Source organism: Drosophila pseudoobscura, chromosome 2 (genome assembly GCF_009870125.1).
Source record: "Drosophila pseudoobscura strain MV-25-SWS-2005 chromosome 2, UCI_Dpse_MV25, whole genome shotgun sequence".
NCBI classification, from domain to species: domain Eukaryota; kingdom Metazoa; phylum Arthropoda; class Insecta; order Diptera; family Drosophilidae; genus Drosophila; species Drosophila pseudoobscura.
This window is the reverse complement of record NC_046679.1, coordinates 25889967-25908970: the sequence shown is the minus strand read 5'-3', so window position 1 is coordinate 25908970 and position 19004 is coordinate 25889967. Positions and strand designations below refer to the sequence as shown.

The 19004-nt window shown below is 41.3% G+C and overlaps 2 protein-coding genes and 1 long non-coding RNA gene across 3 annotated transcripts; 2 read left to right on the top strand and 1 right to left on the bottom strand.

The window, feature by feature from the left end:
* Positions 1-5979: 5979 nt before the first annotated feature.
* On the top strand, positions 5980-9029 carry LOC6897795 (uncharacterized). The gene is made up of 4 exons (XM_033381932.1): positions 5980-6164; positions 7315-7679; positions 7744-7916; positions 7992-9029. Exons 2-4 carry the CDS (start codon positions 7318-7320, stop codon positions 8552-8554), a joined length of 1098 nt encoding a protein of 365 aa, XP_033237823.1. The 5' UTR covers positions 5980-6164; positions 7315-7317; the 3' UTR covers positions 8555-9029.
* Positions 8612-9905, bottom strand: LOC117184445 (uncharacterized). The gene is made up of 2 exons (XR_004469802.1): positions 9385-9905; positions 8612-9330 (listed from the first exon to the last, which is right to left on the bottom strand). It is a non-coding gene; the product is annotated as an uncharacterized lncRNA (long non-coding RNA).
* Positions 9906-10026: 121 nt separating this feature from the next.
* Positions 10027-18857, top strand: FASN3 (Fatty acid synthase 3). Its single transcript, XM_002137863.4, has 10 exons — positions 10027-10328; positions 10892-11409; positions 11464-13281; positions 13359-13782; positions 13863-15143; positions 15220-15832; positions 15892-16166; positions 16233-16582; positions 16889-17984; positions 18068-18857. The coding sequence occupies exons 1-10, from the start codon at positions 10182-10184 to the stop codon at positions 18731-18733; spliced, it is 7188 nt and encodes a 2395-aa protein (XP_002137899.4). The 5' UTR covers positions 10027-10181; the 3' UTR covers positions 18734-18857.
* The last annotated feature ends 147 nt before the right edge of the window (positions 18858-19004 follow it).

Genomic DNA, 19004 nt, shown 5'->3' with positions numbered 1-19004 from the left:
TACGCCTTCCAAAGCAGCGGGTTCATTGGAACACCATTTACGTATGGGAAAACATCCTTTCGAAAGTAGCTCCTTTACCTGCTGACGAATCTTGATGACAGAATCAATGCTGTCCCCTCCAGATATGAGATCATCGACATAGAAATCTCTTCGAACAACATCTGCGCCAAGCGGAAAACGTAATTCTTCATCATTTGCCAATTGATGCATAGCACGAATTGCTAAGAAAGCGGCAGGTTTGGTTCCGTAAGTAACAGTCTCCAACTTGAACACCTGAATCTCCTCCTTCGGGTCATTGCGCCATAGGATGCACTGCACGTGCGTATCGGGATGGGAAACGCGTACACAGCGGTACATTTTGCAGATATCGCCACACAAGGCGACTTTAAAAAAGCGGAAACGAAGCAGAGTTATCAAAATTTTAGGTTGGATGGTGGGTCCAGCCATTAGCGCATCATTCAGTGATACTCCAGACGCTGTTTTGGCAGATCCATCGAACACTACGCGTAATTTGGTGGTTGTACTATCCTGCTTGTGGACGCAATGGTGAGGCAAGAAGTACTGCGGGAGGTCTGACTGCCGCGAAGCTGGCGACATGTGTCCTAAATCACGATACTCCTGGAGAAACTCCATATATTTTTCCTTAAGCTGTGCATTTTTTGCTAGCTTCCTCTCCAAATTGAGAAATCTACGTAGCGCCTGTTGATACGATTCTCCTAATTCCTCTAGACTGAATTTGGTTGGCAAACGCACGGAGTAAGCTCCGGAATCTAGGCGAATGCAGTTTGTGACGAAATGCTGTTCGCAATGAACATCTTCCTCCGAAATTGATGAGGGCGAATAATCTCCATCGACTTCCCAAAAACGCCTTACAATATCGCACAAATTAGTCTCGCAAGCGGAGATGACAGGGGGATCTTCAACGGCTGCTAGCGCCGCACGGGCTTTCTCAGAGTTTTTAATACTTCCTGACACAATCCAGCCAAGTTTCGTCTTCTGCAATGTTGGCAATTGGTCTGACAGTCGAATCTGTCCAACGCACATTAATTCGAAGAACAGACCAGCACCTATCAACAGATCGACACGCTGGGGCTTGGCGAAATTGGGATCAGCCAGTTTTAGATTATTTGGCATTGGCCAATCCTTTGCGTCTAGGCCGAAGTTAGGCTGCATTCCAGTGATTGAGGCAGTGATAATTGCAGAGAGGAAACCGTGATAGCTTTTGTCTTGAGATTGCAGGACGATGTCTACAGCCTTGCTGGATGGTAGAATTGACTCTCCAATACCGGCGATTTGAACGTGAGAAGGGTGAGGATCTAACTGCAGCTGATTGGCGAGTCTCGATGTTATAAAGTTAACCTGAGAAGCGGAATCTAAAATGGCACGACATGGAATAAGCGATCCAAATCGGCCCCTGACATATACGATTGCGGTAGCTAGCAGCACGTTTTGGCTGGGCAGAGATTTCTGACTCGAGGGGGGAGGGCTGGTATATTTGCTTGCAACTAGGGCACTTGCAGGATCATGCTGGGTCGGTTCCGTGCTCGGCGACGGCAACTCAGCGTCAGCGCCCGACTGCATGTGGAGCAGAGTGTGATGCTTGGCTTGGCAATTTCTACATGCCCCTGACTTGCAGCGTTGCAATGAATGGCCTTTGTTGAGGCAGTTTAGACACAAATGGCGCTTCTTCACCTCCTTGTATCGAGAAAAGACAGGAAGATCTAGAAATGCCTGGCATCGGGATATGTAGTGATCAGAAGATTTGCAATACTTGCATGTTGAGCTAGTATGATCGTTAATGGAGGTGATTAGGGTGCTAGGTTTACTTTCTCCCACCTGCTGGCTAGGAATTGTTACCATAGCCGATCCCAAATTTTCCAGCATCCGACATCTTGCTTCCAAGAATGAGGCCATGCTTGACCACCTGGGCAATCCTGACGTCGGCAAGCTCTCCTCCCATTTCTCCTTGGTCTTGTGGTCCAATTTCGTGCCTATGATGAAGATCAGCAACCCATCGGAAATCTCCTGCGGGGTCGCCAAGGTCTGCAGTGCACGCAAGTGCGAATTGATTTTATCGCTGAGCGCGCGCAAGCCGATAGCCGAGCCCTTCTCCACCCCTTGCAGCCCGAAAATAGCCTTGACGTGTGCCTGAAAATGCAACAGTTTATTATCGAATCGCAATATTAGTAAATTCAACGCCTTGTCGTAATTCTCCTCAGAAAGTTCCAAGGAACGAATCGTATCCAGCGCAGCACCATCTAGACATCCACGCAGATATTGGAATTTTTCGATGATTGGGATACGATGGTCTTTGTGCACCATTGTCGAGAACATTGAGTGGAATTCTGGCCAATCCATGTAGCTCCCACCGAATCGCGGAAGCTGCAACTCGGGCATTCGAGAACGGCCTATACTACTATAGCCGAACAACGACGAATTCCCCTCGAGAGTATGCCGAGCTGTTGAATTGGCAACATTTACCGTGCGCGCAGCCATCAACTCCCGCGAAAGCCTGGACCTAACCTTGACGTAAACATTCGAAAAGTCCAGCCGGGCATCATGGGCTAACTGCAGGAAATCCAATCTTTCAAGGCTCGTTTGAGCGGCATCGAAATCCGCATTCATTCGCTCAATTTGCTCTAAGCGAGCTTGAAGTTCTGCCTCATCTAACTCGGCAAGCTCTTCTTTGGTGAGAAAGCGATCCATGGCCTTTAGTTGGCGCGCGACGGACTCGGCCTTGTGCTTGTAGAAATCAACATCACTCGGCATTGCTGCGTTCGCGACATTGGTAGGCTCAGGTGCTGCCATGTTGAGGTTTTAAAAGAGTCACTCAGCACGACCGAAAAAAACACCCTGTATACGTATAAACGTGCGAACCGAAAACAAAGGGATTACAGCTAATGCCTTTAGCGGTGCGGCTGTGCGAGCTGTCCGATTCCGCTTTGTACTCCGCTTGTTTGTATTAGTGAGTTCGCTGCACTGCACTGACCGAATTGTCGCGACAGAGAAATTAATAGCCAGCAATGCGTGTATGTAGGTGTATGTGAGTATGTTTTAGCACCGAATTGTGCTTAACCGCCGAAAATTTGTTAAGGCTAACGAATGTCGATCGCGAATGATAATTAATTGACACTGCAACTCAGAAATCACGTCGGGGTCACCAAATTTTATGTGGAGATAATGGTTTTTATCCCCAATCGGCCGACTAATTATTTCAATTAAATAAAACTCGGCGCAGAAATAAAATTGCGATATGTTCTTTAATGCGTGACATCCAAATTGCAAGTGTGGCTTGCCTGCCCTTTACATTGCCGCTCCGATCGCTAAGCGCAGCTTCGCTCGGCCGACGTCGGTAGGCAGACGCAAAGCGGAGATAGCGAAGAGCGAGCTGGCAGAGAGCGTTTAGCAGGGCAAGCAAGCGCAAAGCTTTAACAAACAAATGAGTGACATAGACATAAGTAACAAACAAAATAAGCGGCTGAGGGCCAAGAATTAGGTGCTATTTGGTAAGCAGCTAATCGGCTGCGTTCTGCTCCGAACAGTCCAGAAGGAATCGTTTCCGACCTCATAAAGTATATATATTCTTGATCAGCATCAATAGCCGAGTCGATTGAGCCCTGTCTGTCTGTCCGTCCCTATCAGCGCCTAGTGCTCAAAGACTATAAGAGCTAGAGCAACGACGTTTTATATCCGGATTTCTGTGATATGTCACTGTTACGAGAATATTTCACTTTTGCCCCGCCCACTTCCGCCTCCACAAAGAGCGAAAATCTGTGGCATCCACAATTTCAAATATACAAGAAAACTGAAAAATCAGAATCGTACAGAATAACTATATGTTCTAGAGTGTAAAATCTGATCGTATAATTATTATAGCCAAAATCAAGAAAACAATTTCATTCTTTCTCGCTCTTTCTCTCTCTAACACAGGTTTCATGGTCGGTTTTGCCAATTGCAAAATGTGAGTTCAAGGATCTCAGAACCTACAAGAGCCAGAGCACTCAAATTTCGTAGCCACACTCCTGTGATGTCGGACCTTGACCGTTTGGTCTAAAAATTTCGCCACACCCCCTTCCGCCCTCGCAAAAGAAGGACGAAAATCTGTTGAATCCACAATATTGCAGATTCGAGAAAACTAAAAATGAAAAATCATACATAATGACCATATCTATCAGATTGCTGAGTCTGGATCATGATTAATATTATTTTATAATAAATAAATATAAATTAAATAATAATAAAATTGTTATATAATATTTAAGAATAATAAGTTGATACAATGTGGTGAATGGATTCAAGCATAAGACCCTGAACGGTTCCTCCATGGCAGAACTAGATCTACAAATCAGAAGGAAGAATGGATGGATTTCTAGTCGATCTAATAGGGTGAATGAATAATATAGATTTTGTGGCTCAACAAGTGATATCTATTTATTTATTTATTAAATTAAGAATTATCTGCTAATAATGGTACTTAATTACAAAAGGAGGAAACAAGAGAAGTTAAAAGTTAGTTGAATTTAAGTGATTATAAATATTGCATGCAATTAGTCTAATGGACAGTTCAGGGGATAAGGAAGGACAGAGGAAGTTATAATTATGGCCTGTAACCCTAAAAGGTTCATGTTCGGCATAATTTGACCTACATATGGGTAAACGGATTGGCCTAAAAGTACGGGTAGGTCTAGATGGGACGGCCAAGTCACCGGTAGGGTGACAAGATTCTTCCCGAGTCCCAGTTAAAGTTATGAAGGGCAAAAATTAAATATTGCTTTTGCACGGATTCAATAACAACCTGCTGCTCTTTATAATGCCGGCTCTATGATGGTAACAATTGCATCCTAGCTAATGCCTATACAGGGACTATACCTCGATTCAGGGAACTGATGTTGTGCATCATGCAATCTTCGACATGGAGGAACAGGATGACGGTTAAATTCATTAAGTGTGGCGGCGAGATCATAACATTAACATTTTCTATCGGTAAGCAAGACTAAACTGTCGTACTCCTATGAAACCATGCTTATCTAATGTCTCATTGAACCACCGAACCACTCTTGTGTCGCTTGAGAGAAAACAGAGTCGAATTCTCGTACATACTATTTATATTTTAAACAAAGAGAAACAAGAGCTCCTGCACTGCTTAAAAATAAATAAATAAATAAAAAGAGAAACATACCAAAAGAGTTTCTCCCTGCTGTATTATAGTATTTGAACTGAAACCATCTCTAGCCTCCAAGAAAGTGTCGTTGGACTGCTCGTCGATTGCCTGTCAGCTGATTTTATAGATTACAAAAATTCTTCCTTCTCAGTTGCGAATTTCTTAGCAACAAAATGTTGTGGTTACGCCATTCTGGCCCTTGCGGTACTCGATTTGGAAATTTGAGGGAAAATAATCGTATCGGTGCCCTGCCCGTGCACATCTCTAGGGTATACCTAACCTACATATGTAACAAAAACAAAAACCTTCCCCATGGCTGCATGTTGGTTTATATCATCACTTGCGTTCCCAACCATGACCAGTCGCAATGTGTCAGGCACAACTCTTCTTAAAACTCCTACGAAGTTCAAGCCAACGACAAAGCCACACTCCGCACACTGCTCATCAGTTGCGTGCAAAATTTCTCCAAACCAGTTTTTTTTTAAAATGATAACAAGTTTGCGGAGACGTCGAATGTAATGGTACTTTTTGAAAAAGAAAGACAAACTTATGTCGAGATCGGTTTTACCAATATTGGACATCAAGATACGAGTTTTATTATTATTATTATTAAATAAATATAATGCCATATTCTTTTAATGCTAGGATTTTACCTACTTTCGTCGAAAGAGCTCGCCTAGATATTTTGGACCCCAACGAGTATTAATATACAACGTTGTCGGATAAGAAGAAGACGTCTTTTGTACGTCTTCATATTTTCGCTTCGCTGCAAACGAAGAGCCGAAAAAGACAGCGGTGAGAAACTCGGTTGCTGACTTTATTTCAGTATTCAGTTGGTAACGGGAAAGTCGGTTGGTGTGTCTTTTTGTAAAGCGAGTGAAAGACTAGTGAAACGCCCGTTTTTTCTACTTCGAAATAAATAATAAAAGAAATATTGTTTATATATTAATATCTAATCTCAAGTGTTATTCATTAACTTTTAAAAGTTAAAAATATAGATCGAGTATGTATGCATTCAAATTACTAAGACTTTTTTGGTTGGTGTTAGAGTGTTGAAGAGACATCCATCCATACAGTGTTTTTAATGTGATGCATGGGTGAAAGTAAAAATGAAAAGAGAATTCGTTGTAGTATTTGGTAGCCAGATCTGGTTTAAGAAGATTTTACTCGTGTACAGAATGAACGAAAACATGTTTTGGGGTTTTTTATTTTTGATGCCAAAAACGGAAATGAAATTCTTAGTGGTAAAACTGGTCTGGGATCTCTTTTCACAAACAGTAATGTGCAAACTTTCATCATACCCACACGCACAATCTGTTTTTGTTGAAATTGTTAAACGCCCAAATTGATAAAGGGTTCTAAAGGTGATACCAAGGGTCTTAAAGACACCGCATTGGGAGGAATATACATACATATATAGCTTTTTACATATCCACCGATTTAACAGAAATTTCCATATCGTGCCGTCTTATTATGGTAATTTTTTCCTTGTTTTTGTATTTATTTTGTGAATATCGTATGGATAACAAAAAGACGTGATTTCGTGCATGCTAAAAGTGGAGCTGATGGCAATAATTTAGCACTTCCGACTGCCTCTTAATCCCACAAAAAAAACCAGTTCTTTCAATGTTTCGGGAGGGGAAGCATTTTCGTGTGTTAAGGTAGAGGTAGAGGAATGTTTTGTGATATCGACCAGGTGAATGTAATGCACAGAAGAAATAATCACATACACGAGAGTTTTCTGGAGCATCAACATCCCTAATCGGGACAATCCCTCAAGACTTACAAAACTTAGAAACAAAATATTAATTTTGGGTCTACTGCGGCCATAGGAACAAAAGATTTCTATGGTTATTAAAAGCTTCGGTCTTAAAGTAGGCATTCCTTTCTAGTTCTTCTAGTATCATAGAGATATAAAGCTAAAAATGTGTGAAATGTATTTGCAAATACCTTATGTGGTCGGAGATTCGTCATTCTGTGCGTTACTCTTAGTAATGTATATGTATTTATATTATCTTTTTGGAGGGTATAAACAAATCAGTTAAAATCAGAGAATCGGAAGTTCACGTACCGTGCGCTACGAAGGAACATAATTGGTTAATTGTTGTGTTTTTAGTCGATCTAAATATTATTTATATATTTATACTTTCCAGCAAATGCCACGACTGGGGCAAGCTCTGCCTAAATTGTGGGCTTTACTACTTTATGCTCCTTTATTTTTTATTCGTTCCTGCGATGGTCACGGAAGGCTAATCGAACCGCCAAGCAGGGCATCGGCCTGGCGCTATGGATTCCAAACACCGCCAGATTACAATGACCATGAGCTTTATTGCGGCGGGTTTACACGCCAATGGAAGCGAAATGGTGGAAAGTGCGGCGAGTGTGGAGATGCGTGGGACATGCCGGAGCCACGGCCCCATGAAAACGGTGGTCAGTGGGGGCAAGGCGTGATTGTGCGAAGTTATTTGCCAGCATCCGAGATGACGATACGGGTTGAATTAACTGCCAGCCACATGGGGTACAATAGACGCGGATTTATTTTACAACTGTGCAATATTGTAATTCTTTGGTTTCGTCTCTAGGTATTTTGAGTTTCGGTTATGTGATGATCCGGGCGCCAAACAGGCATGCCTAGATAAAAATATCCTGCATATACTTGGTGGATCTCCTGCGCAGCCAAGTCCAGCGGATATGGACAGCCGCTTCTATCCTCGAAATGGAAGTCGCATATATGAAATCAAAGCACGCTTACCTGGTAAAGTTTCTTGAGTACAGACTCCTTTTACGATAATTATAAACATATTTTGTGCCATATTCGGATTGTTTACAGAATTGACATGTAATCAATGCGTGCTGCAGTGGCGCTACGTTGCTGGCAATAATTGGGGCATGTGCAACGATGGTAATGGTGCAGTTGGCTGCGGACCCCAGGAGGAATTTCGTTCGTGTTCAGATATCGCAATAACCACGGATGCACGACCTCCTATGCGACCTATTCGACCTTTACACCCAACTCCCACACGATCTACTACGAAAATACCAACAACTAATGAATATGATTCAGAAGAAAATGCATTTAATTATTCACTTCTATTAGCACTAGTAATTACTCTGGGAGTAGTTTTTTGTGCCATTGGAATTTGGTACTTTTATAGACGAAACTTTTGTATTTTTAAGGAATGTAGCAACTCTGTTGCGCAGAAGTTTAGAAATAATAACAAAAATAACGCGTCTTTGGAAAATGCTGTCCACAACAGAATCTTCAAACCTCTTGAATCGCTTGGTTATGGGGGTAAAGGTGTCGAGGTGGACAATCCGCCCGTTCCCCCTCCCCGGACCAAGCGAGACGGAAGGATGCGGGAATTGTCAGCTAATGCCTCAAGTGTAGCCTAGACAGACAACGAACTGAGCAAATGCTTTTGGTTTCCCAACCCCTTTGCCTCCACCTTCTCATCTAATCTAACCGCATGTATCGTAGTGATTATCCTTAGATATCCTTTTAGATTTAAAGCGCTCCTTAGTACTTAGAACTTAGCAGAAAATTATCCTCTCTCATTACTATTTAAAATCATATATGTATTTAATTATTTATAGGGAACCCCAATATTGTGTGTTCTGTACTCTGTTTATTACTCTCATTTTACCAATTCTAACAACGACTGCCGTAGTTATCGTGCATAAAGCAATAGCTGTACATGCTAAAGTAAATATTAAGTATAGATAGGTACTTTCACAGTTTACACCAAGTTTCACTGCCCCAAATACATAAGTTCATCAAAATAGTGTTTACGTATTTACTTACATATATGCTTAAGACATACGACTATGTGATAGAAATAAATATAAACTTTCATAAAATTTTAGTAAAGACATATATTTATATAGTATATGAATAAATGCGAGTATTTACAAAGAATATGCATACATGTTGAAAAATGTCCCGGGCTTATACTATTCAACAAAAGGAGGCATCTTCGCAATATCATCAGTTACACGACAAATGATAAATCGGTTCCAGCTACTTAAGTTGTTGCAAGTTGTTGGCGGATGATGTGATCCTGATTTGTAAAGAAGCTACACTTTTCTTGGTCAATCTTCTTTTGCCGACTGAGCCATTGCGTGCAATTGAACCAATGAATCACTGTCACTTGATTGCTTCTGTAAAAATGCTAAAAACACACTTGTAAATATGTACTTAGGTGTCACACAACACGATTACATACATATACAGATATTTTATAAAGCAAGTTCAATCAACGGCCTATTGATTTGCATTCAGCAGTTCATTAACATTAAGCAATACGCTTTGAAGTTCATTAACATGGCCATTGGAAGTATTGTATTACAATGTACTTACAATCTATTTCCAGTTGAGTGCATTGTTCGTCTACTAAATAATCCAGTGGCAACGACTTCATAATTAAATTCGCCTTTAACTACTTTCACTTTGTCATACTCAAGAATGAAAACGCTGTACTTTGTATTGTTAAATTATATAGTAGTTAAAATTGCGCAGACAGTAAATATGTATCTACAAGTGTACCATTTTGAACCTGGTTGTAGAGAGCTATATGGTACTTGTAAGATATGATTCGATTTGCCAATACGATTTACCAAGAATTGGCGTAGGCATGTTTTGTTAATTAGTCGTTCCTGAAATTTAAATTATCCAGCCCTTGCAATCCCGGTACACAGGAAAATGAACTGCCTACTTATACAATTCATCGACTTTAATTACTTTGGTGTGTTTGTGGTCAAATTATTTACCATTTATTTTTTTTGGAATTTGTAATCGGACTGACTTTATGGCGAGTACGTATAAAAGCCGCCTGTGGCAATATCGAGTGCCTAGTTGCAATTTGTTTCGCAATTCGATAATACCTTCTTGTTATATTACGAGTAATATTCTGACGGAAGCTAAATATAATACATTTGTAAATTGGTGATAGTGAAAAGTGAAACAGTTTTTGAGATAATATACTAAATACTTTGAAAATTTTAAATCCAACAAAAAAAAAAAATGTCTATATCTACTGAAAGAAATGAGAAGAAATACTCCAGAATCCGACCTGATTCAGACGGCGATGATATAGTGATCTCCGGGATGGCCGGAAAATTTCCAAACTGTCGTAACATATCGGAATATGAATACAAGCTTTACAACAAGGTTGGCACCCATATAAAAAATTTAATTGATAATAAATTAAGAATGCTAAAAAGGTGACCAGGAAATATGAGCATGAAAACATGAATTTGCAATCAATTTAATAGCAAACAATATCGGATAGGGTATTTTTTAAATTCATAAAAAATGTGGTTACGTTGTGCATATGTGAAAATATATTTAAATTAAAGTGTAAATATGTGATACAAGACCTTAACGGTAAATCGTTAGTTACGTTGGGGTGGTAAAAAGAAATAAAGTGGATTTCGTACACAAGCCGTTCATCAAAGAAACGTCTTGCTACTTGTTTTATAATGATTATCTTGCAATTTTGTCCGATACTTTTAAAGTGAAAAGTACTAGGTCCGGGGTCCAAACATCATAAAACCTAACAGTTATCCTTTTCCAAGACCTTTTCATCTGAGTACTGGAAATCCATATGTCGGAGTGCCGACAGTACCGTTCTTAATCTAAATAAAGGTTCAAGATAGTTCTAAAGAAGAATACGAAAGGAAACATGCATTATAAATATTTTTATAGTATGGATCAATATGTCTACATTTTAGATTGATATGGTTGACGACGATGAGCGTCGTTGGCGCCACTTTAATCCGGAAATACCAAAGCGATCAGGAAAAATTTCTGACCTCGAAAAGTTTGATGCTACTTTCTTTGGAGTTCATTTTAAGCAAGCACATACAATGGATCCCCAGACACGTATTCTCATCGAGACTGCGTATGAAGCTGTCATAGATTCAGGAATAAACCCAAAGAGTCTTCGTGGCTCCAAGACAGGAGTGTACGTTGGATCTTGTATATCTGAATCGGAAAAAACATGGTTTTACGAAAAGGTGTCATCTGGCGGCTTTGGAATTACTGGCTGTAGTCGGGCCATGATGGCTAATAGGATTTCGTACTCTCTAGGATTGGAGGGTCCTTCATTTTTACTAGATACAGCTTGTTCCAGTTCCATGTACGCCCTTGACAACGCTTTTAGCGCCATTCGAAATGGAGAAATTGATGCCGCCATCATCGGGGGATCAAACTTACTTCTTCATCCTTTTGTAACCCTTCAGTTTGCGAGGTAAGTAAACACTTGTGCCTGGATGCGTCGCGCTCTAATAATGTGACATTTTAGACTCGGTGTTCTGGCCCAAGACGGCTTTTGTCGTCCGTTTGATAAGGATGCTAGCGGTTACACACGATCAGAAACCATTAACTGCCTTTTTCTTCAACGTAAACGAGATGCCAAACGCGTTTATGCAAGTGTTATTTATTCAAAAACAAACTGTGATGGATATAAACCAGAGGGTATTACCTATCCGTCGGGTAAAGTGCAAGAAAAATTGCTCGACGAATTTTACAAAGAGATTGAAGTTACGCCAAATGATTTGGGCTACTTGGAGGCTCACAGTACAGGAACTGTAGTGGGCGATCCAGAGGAGTGCAAAGCGATTGATAACGTTCTTTGCAGTCAGAGGCAAGAGCCGCTATTGGTTGGATCTGTAAAATCAAATGTAGGGCATTCGGAAGCAGCTTCCGGGATCTGCTCTTTAGTAAAAGCCTGTTTTGCCTTCGAAACTGGTTTTATAGCACCAAACATAAACTTTACAGAGGTTAAATCTGTAATTGCACCGTTGGCTGAGGGACGATTGATTGTAGTTAAAGATGTCACCCCACTACCAAAGCCATGTATCGGCATAAACTCCTTTGGATTTGGTGGGGCCAATGCTCATGCCCTTTTGAAAGCCTATCCCAAGGCCAAGGCCAATTTTGGCCTGCCAGAAGATGATATACCACGAATTCTCACATGGGCAGGAAGAACCGAAGAGGCCGTCAACGAGATTTTTAATGCTGTGGAGAAAAAGCCATTGGATGCGGAATTTATTGGATTACTTCAAAACATTCAAGAGAGCGATGTATCTGGCATGGTCTTCCGTGGCTACGCAATATTTGGCAAGCAAGGTGAAGCCCCTGCAAAAGCATTGGTCAGAGATGTACAGCACTACACCGGCCTCCAGCGCCCCATAGTCTGGGTTTATAGCGGAATGGGCTCGCAGTGGCCCGAAATGGGTGCTTCGCTTATGGTTATACCCCGTTTCCGAGAATCAATTGAAATATGCCATCAGACTTTGAAACCGAAAGGAGTTGACCTTATACACATATTAACATCCAACGACCCCACAATTTACCAAAATATTTTGCACTCTTTCGTGGGTATAGCGGCCGTCCAAATTGGTTTAACTGATGTCTTGCGTTCCCTTAACTTGGAGCCAGACTTCATTATTGGGCATTCTGTGGGAGAACTGGGCTGCGCATATGCCGATGGTGGACTTACCCCACAACAAATGATACTAGCAGCCTATTATCGCGGAAGAGTTAGTGTGGACGTGGAAAAAATTAGGGGCTCCATGGCAGCAGTCGGCATTGGGTACAAGTCAATTCTGCACATGCTGCCGGAATCCATCGAAGTGGCCTGTCACAACGGTCCAGACTCTTGCACTATCTCTGGACCAGTCGATGATGTGACCCGTTTCGTAGACGAATTAAAAGCCAAAAGTATATTTGCCAAAGAGGTGCCATGCTCCAATATAGCTTATCACTCAAAATACATTGCCCACATGGGACCCCCCTTGCTGCAATATATGATGGAAACTGTACCAAATCCAAAAATGAGAACCGATAAGTGGCTGAGTACTAGTGTTCCCAAGAGCGATTGGGATCAGGCTGAGCGCAAACTTTGCTCCGCTCAGTACCATACTAATAATTTGCTGAGCAGTGTGCTTTTTGAAGAAACATTCGCATTGCTTCCGAAAAATGCCTTGACTATCGAAATTGCACCGCATGGCTTGCTGGGCGCTATTCTGAAGCGATCTATGCCAAGTGGGGTTCATATTCCACTGACGAATAGGGGAAACAAGAACAACGCCTTGTTCTTTTTGTCTGCGCTGGGAAAGTATGTATAACCAATATCAACTTACATCAATTGTGTTCATTATTTTTCGTGTTTCTTTTATTTTAATTTTTCGGTAGAACACACCAAAATGGATTAATGGTTCCTGTTTCTAACTTGTATGGAAAAATTGACTTCCCAGTGTCGCGGGCTACACCAAGCATCAGCTCACTCATTCGTTGGGATCATAGTGAAGATTGGTTTGTGACAAAGTATGAAAATATGAAAACAAAGTCCAGTGGGGAGCGCATATTTCCAGTTAATTTAGCCAGTGACAACGAGGAGTTTATGAGTGGTCATGTTATAGATGGCAAAATTTTGGTTCCAGCTACATCCTACCTGCAGTACGTTTGGGAAACATTTTCCCTCATGTATCATGGTCCGAGCTATATGGATGTGCCAGTTGAGTTCGAAGACGTACGCTTTTTGAGAGCGACAAATATGTCAGTAAATGGCGATGTGGAATTGAACGTCATGATTCACTACGGCACCGGACACTTTGAGGTAAGTGCATACGAATATTACCAATGCAGATATGACTTATACATACATACATATGGATGTACATATCTATAATCTATTAGATAACGGAAGCGGGCAGTTTGGTTGTTACCGGTCTTATAAGAGAGACTGAAAGTCGCACCGTACCAGAAGTATATCACTTCCAGAAGGAATCAGACTTCCCTATGGTATCGAAAAAAGGCTTCTACAAAGAACTAAAATTACGTGGATATCATTACAATGGAGCATTCAAGGCAGTTCACAAGGCCCGTTCGGATGGTCTATACGGACAGGTGGAGTGGAATTATAATTGGGTAACATTCATGGATGCGATGCTACAAATTCAGATACTGGGAACTGATTCACGGACACTTCTGCTGCCAACAAAGATTCGAAAACTTAGAATAAATGGCCTGCATCACTTTGACTTACTGACCAAAATGGACCCTGAGAATCGCTTTTTCGACGTATATGTGGATCGAAAGTTCGATCGGATTGTCGCGGGTGGCATTGAACTTGTGGGTCTTCATGCAAGTCCCGTTCAAAGACGCAGGCCACCTGGTATTCCTATCCTGGAGAAATATGAATTTCTCCCCTTCTTGCCGTCTCCAGCTGTATCGCTGGCAAATGCTGCCCGAATTTGTGTGCAATTGGCCCTAGAAAATAACTCTTCATTAAAAATGAAGTTGGTCGAGGTAGATACCGATGGCAGAAACACGATTTTAAATGAATTCCTGGAAGCTATCGAGGACTTACCAGTAATCACGGGAGATTACATGTTTTTGACATCTAGAAAGGTAGACGACATTCCCGGCATTCATATTGAAAATGGAAGTTTGTCCACACAATCGAATTGTCACTTCATTGTTTGTGGTGGAGTCTGCGGAGATCTTAACAAAGACGTTATTGAAACTGCCAAAAGCGTGCTTACAGATAGTGGATACTTACTAATCAGAGCGCAATCAAATATCGATAAAGTACATTCAGAAGTGTCAGATCAATTTCGGATGATTACAATAATTCCAATTGAAGACAACGAGGAGGCGTTTATTCTCCTGCAGAAAGCACCAAAGAACCTGCAAATAGAGCCCGTAGTTGTGAAAGTGTCCGAAAATGACAAAATGTTTGAGTGGATAGCTCCAATTCAGTCTGCGCTTAGCTCAAAGACTCCCGTTGTTTTGTATTCGTTTAATGAGGAGCTCAGTGGACTCATTGGGTTAGTGAACTGCTTGCGTAAGGAGCCAGACGGCAATTTGGTTAAGTGCTTCTTTATTGCGGACAAAACTGCCCCAGCGTTTAATTTAGCAGATCCGTTCTATTCAGCTCAACACTCGCTCGGATTGGCAATTAACATTTATCGCAATGTAAGTTATTCATGGTCATCTTATGGCACACTTATCAAAATTATCAATCAAATATTTTCTTTTTTACGAAACTTAGGGAACTTGGGGTAGTTTAAGGCACTTGAAATTGCCCAAGTCTGATAAACCGATGACCAGATTGGATCACATCTATGGCAATGTGATTCAACGTGGAGATCTGTCAACCCTCCGTTGGCTTGAAGGCCCCCTTAATCCACAAGACTGCATGATCAAAATTGCATACTCATCGCTCAATTTCAGAGATGTTATGCTGGCAACGGGTCGCTTGGCCGTTGAATTATACGGCTCTAGCCGCATAGACCAGAATTGTGTTCTGGGCTTTGAGTATTCCGGGATCAACACAGTAACGGGCCGGCGTATAATGAGTATGGTTGTTAAGGGTGGCGTTGCTTCTTACGTGGAGAAGCCGTCAAAGCTTATTTGGGATATTCCTGATCACTGGTCCCTGAAAGAGGCAGCCACCGTTCCGGTGGTGTATATAACAGTTTACTACGCATTCTTCATGGTAAGTGATATCAGGAAAGGAAAAAGTATTCTTATTCATGCCGGAACCGGGGGCATTGGACTTGCCGCGATTCGAGTGGCATTGGCGTACAACTTGGAAGTCTTTACAACCTGCAGTACACCTCAAAAGAAGCAATTTTTACTGGATACATTTCCGCAACTAAAAGGTACACCTATGGAGTTTATTAATGAAAGAAATAACCAATCCGTGTATATTACATTTCAGAGTCAAACATTGGCAACTCACGGGACACATCTTTTGAGCTGATGATCCAGCGAGAGACGGATGGCAATGGTGTAGACTTTGTGTTGAACTCATTATCTGAAGACAAGCTTCTGGCTTCGGTGCGCTGCCTTGGGAAGTCCGGTCACTTTTTGGAAATTGGCAAATTCGATATGGCCAACGACAGCAAGCTTGGGATGGGATGCTTTTTGAAAGAAATCACTTTCCATGCTGTGTTGGCCGATAGTCTTCTTGTGGCTCCTGAAGAAGACATTTGGGTAATAAGCTACATATGTGTTTTTGTTTTATTACGAAGATGTTAATATAATTGTACATTTTGACAGCACTTGAAAAGCCTGATCGATGCGGACATTTCTAAAGGCATTATTCAGCCATTGCCCGTCCAAGTGTTTCCGGCTCATGAAATTGAACAGGCATTTAGACACCTAATAGGTGGAAAGCACATCGGAAAGGTGGTAATTCAAGTTCGGGATACACCCGATAATCCGGCTACCTTACCGGTGCGTGTGATGAGCCAAATTTACTTTAAGCCAAACTTATCCTACGTCATTCCGGGCGGCCTAGGAGGCTTTGGAATGGAATTGGCTGATTGGATGGCTCTGCGTGGGGCTCGAAAGCTCATACTCAGCTCCAGTCGCGGGATAACGAAAGACTATCAGTCATATAGAATCGCGTAAGTTCATATTACGGTTTATCATACCAAAGCAAAGGGTGTCATCATTATTCTGTCCGCTCGTCTGCTGGCTGTCCGAAAACTCCGACAAAATATTCAACTGAGTACATATATCAAATAGTTACCATCATAACGCTCGGAACATACTTTTTTATATGGAGATACGTACATCATCAATTAAATATTATTGAAATCGGACGAAATAGAATCGATCGATCTGAAGCTTCGGCGATCCGAAGATTCCTTTTTTTCTGGTTTTTTTTTCAAAGTCTGAAAACCTATTACTTTTTTCAATCCATTTAATAGGCTTTGGAAGACTTACGGCTGCGAAGTTGTGATTAACACGGCAGATATATCGACCATTGAAGGTTGCCAAAAGTTGCTGTCAGAAGCTTCTAAACTCGGTCCTGTGGGAGGTATTTTCAATCTTGCTGTAATGCTACGTGACGCCATTTTTTCAAACCAAAGCTTGGATCAATTTGTGGAGAGCTTTGCTCCTAAAGCAGTAGCAACAAAACATCTGGATACGTTATCGCGGGTATTTTGCCCAGAGCTCGAACATTTTGTGGTGTTTTCAAGTGTGTCCTGTGGCCGTGGAAATGCCGGTCAAACCAATTACGGAATGGCCAACTCCATTATGGAACGTATAATTGAATGTCGCCATAGAGATGGGTTGCCAGGTAAAGCTATCCAGTGGGGTGCTGTTGGCGAGGTGGGACTAGTGGCGGACATGGCCGAAGACAAAATTGACATGGAAATAGGAGGAACCCTTCAGCAAAGAATTGCATCATGTCTTCAAGAGCTTGACTACTTATTAAGTGCCGAATCTCCAATCGTTGCCAGTATGGTCGTAGCTGAGAAACGTTCTGGACGTTCTGGAAACGAAAGTATTATCGATGCGGTTATGAATATTATGGGCATTCGAGATTTAAAATCTGTATCGCTGGGCACAACGCTATCAGAGATGGGTATGGACTCATTAATGGCAGTCGAGATCAAGCAAACCCTAGAGCGTGACTTCGAACTAGTTTTGTCCCCGCAAGACCTACGGTCGCTAACATTCCAGAAACTTCAGGAGTTTGTTGAAGCTAAGGAAGGAGAGAATACTGATGATATAAAAATGATTTTCGCATCAGATAGTAACCTTTTAGGCATGGACCTACTTCTTCGAAACTTGGGCGATGAAGCGCATTGTGATCAAGTGATGATTCCACTGAACACTTCAGCAGCTCCTTCAAAACAGAGCTTTCCACCAAATATAATAATTCCTGGACTAGAGGGGACCGCAGGTCAGGCATGGTACCATATTGGATCGAATTTGCAAAGCAGGGCCGTCGTCCTACAGCTCCATCAATTTGCCAGCCTGGAGACAGTTCAGGAAATAGCTGAGCAAAGCTTAGAAGTGAGTAACACTATTTTATAAGTTATAGTATATATATAATATAATACGTCAAATATCAAATGTTCTTTTTCGTCATCTTGTAGCGTGTTAAGCCAATTTTAAAGCCGACAGAACCATTTTATATTATCGGATATTCATATGGTACTTTTGTGGCGCTTAAGCTAGCGCAGCTACTGGAAAACGCTGGCTTCCGTGGACATATTATGCTGTTAGACGGAGCTCCTCATTTCTTAAAACGACTCACCAATCTTCACTTGGGGGAAAACTTTTCGGATAACGACCTCTATGACCTTCTTTTAACAAGAATTGTTAGTAAGATATTTCATCAAGAGTCGACTGCTCCAGCTTTCCACAAGATCAATAGTCTTGAAGAAAAAATGACATTATTCATGGAGTATGTTGAAAAGCAGAAAGTGTATAGCAAAGAGTACGCTACTACAATGGTGGGTGCCATGTTCCGAAGGGTGAAAATGGCAGCTAAATTCGATTTGGACAGTACAAAGAACCTTAAATCTCCCATTACTCTAGTCCGTCCAGCAGAGGTTTCCCTTCAAGACATTGATGAAGACTATTGTGTTTCGCAGCTGACTGCTGGTAAAGTGGTACTTAAAGTAATTGAAGGAAATCATACAACTATGTTGGATAATCCGGCACTAGCCAAGATAATAAACGACTTTGACCCGACACTTTTGGATGACAAAAATTTTGAAGAATATATTCGAAATGATAAGCCTGTTGCTGTCGTATAAATATAATCCTTTTTTTTCTAAAAAAACGAAACTAGCATAATAAAACACAGACATTTTAATGTATTTGTACTGTAAAAAGCAACTAAAAATATTTAATATAAATTCTGTAAACCTATATACTATATTTAAAACTCTATTTATTCCAAAGCAATCTAGCTGATTTTCAGCGGTACTCATAGGGTTTCGTCTAAAGGTATTTTCATATGTTACAGCTTCCTTCTGGCCTTCCAACTTATAAAGTGAGTGTACAAAACCAACTCGGGCACTTACG

Excerpts from the sequence above, each read along its gene's own strand:
- LOC6897795 (XM_033381932.1), top strand. The coding sequence starts at position 7,318 with ATGCCACGACTGGGGCAAGCTCTGCCTAAATTGTGGGCTTTACTACTT. Across the intron at positions 7,680-7,743 it reads TTAACTGCCAGCCACATGGG|GTATTTTGAGTTTCGGTTAT; the intron begins GTACAATAGACG and ends TTTCGTCTCTAG. Across the intron at positions 7,917-7,991 it reads AATCAAAGCACGCTTACCTG|AATTGACATGTAATCAATGC; the intron begins GTAAAGTTTCTT and ends GATTGTTTACAG.
- FASN3 (XM_002137863.4), top strand. The coding sequence starts at position 10,182 with ATGTCTATATCTACTGAAAGAAATGAGAAGAAATACTCCAGAATCCGA. Across the intron at positions 15,144-15,219 it reads CAATTAACATTTATCGCAAT|GGAACTTGGGGTAGTTTAAG; the intron begins GTAAGTTATTCA and ends TACGAAACTTAG. Across the intron at positions 16,167-16,232 it reads CTCCTGAAGAAGACATTTGG|CACTTGAAAAGCCTGATCGA; the intron begins GTAATAAGCTAC and ends ACATTTTGACAG.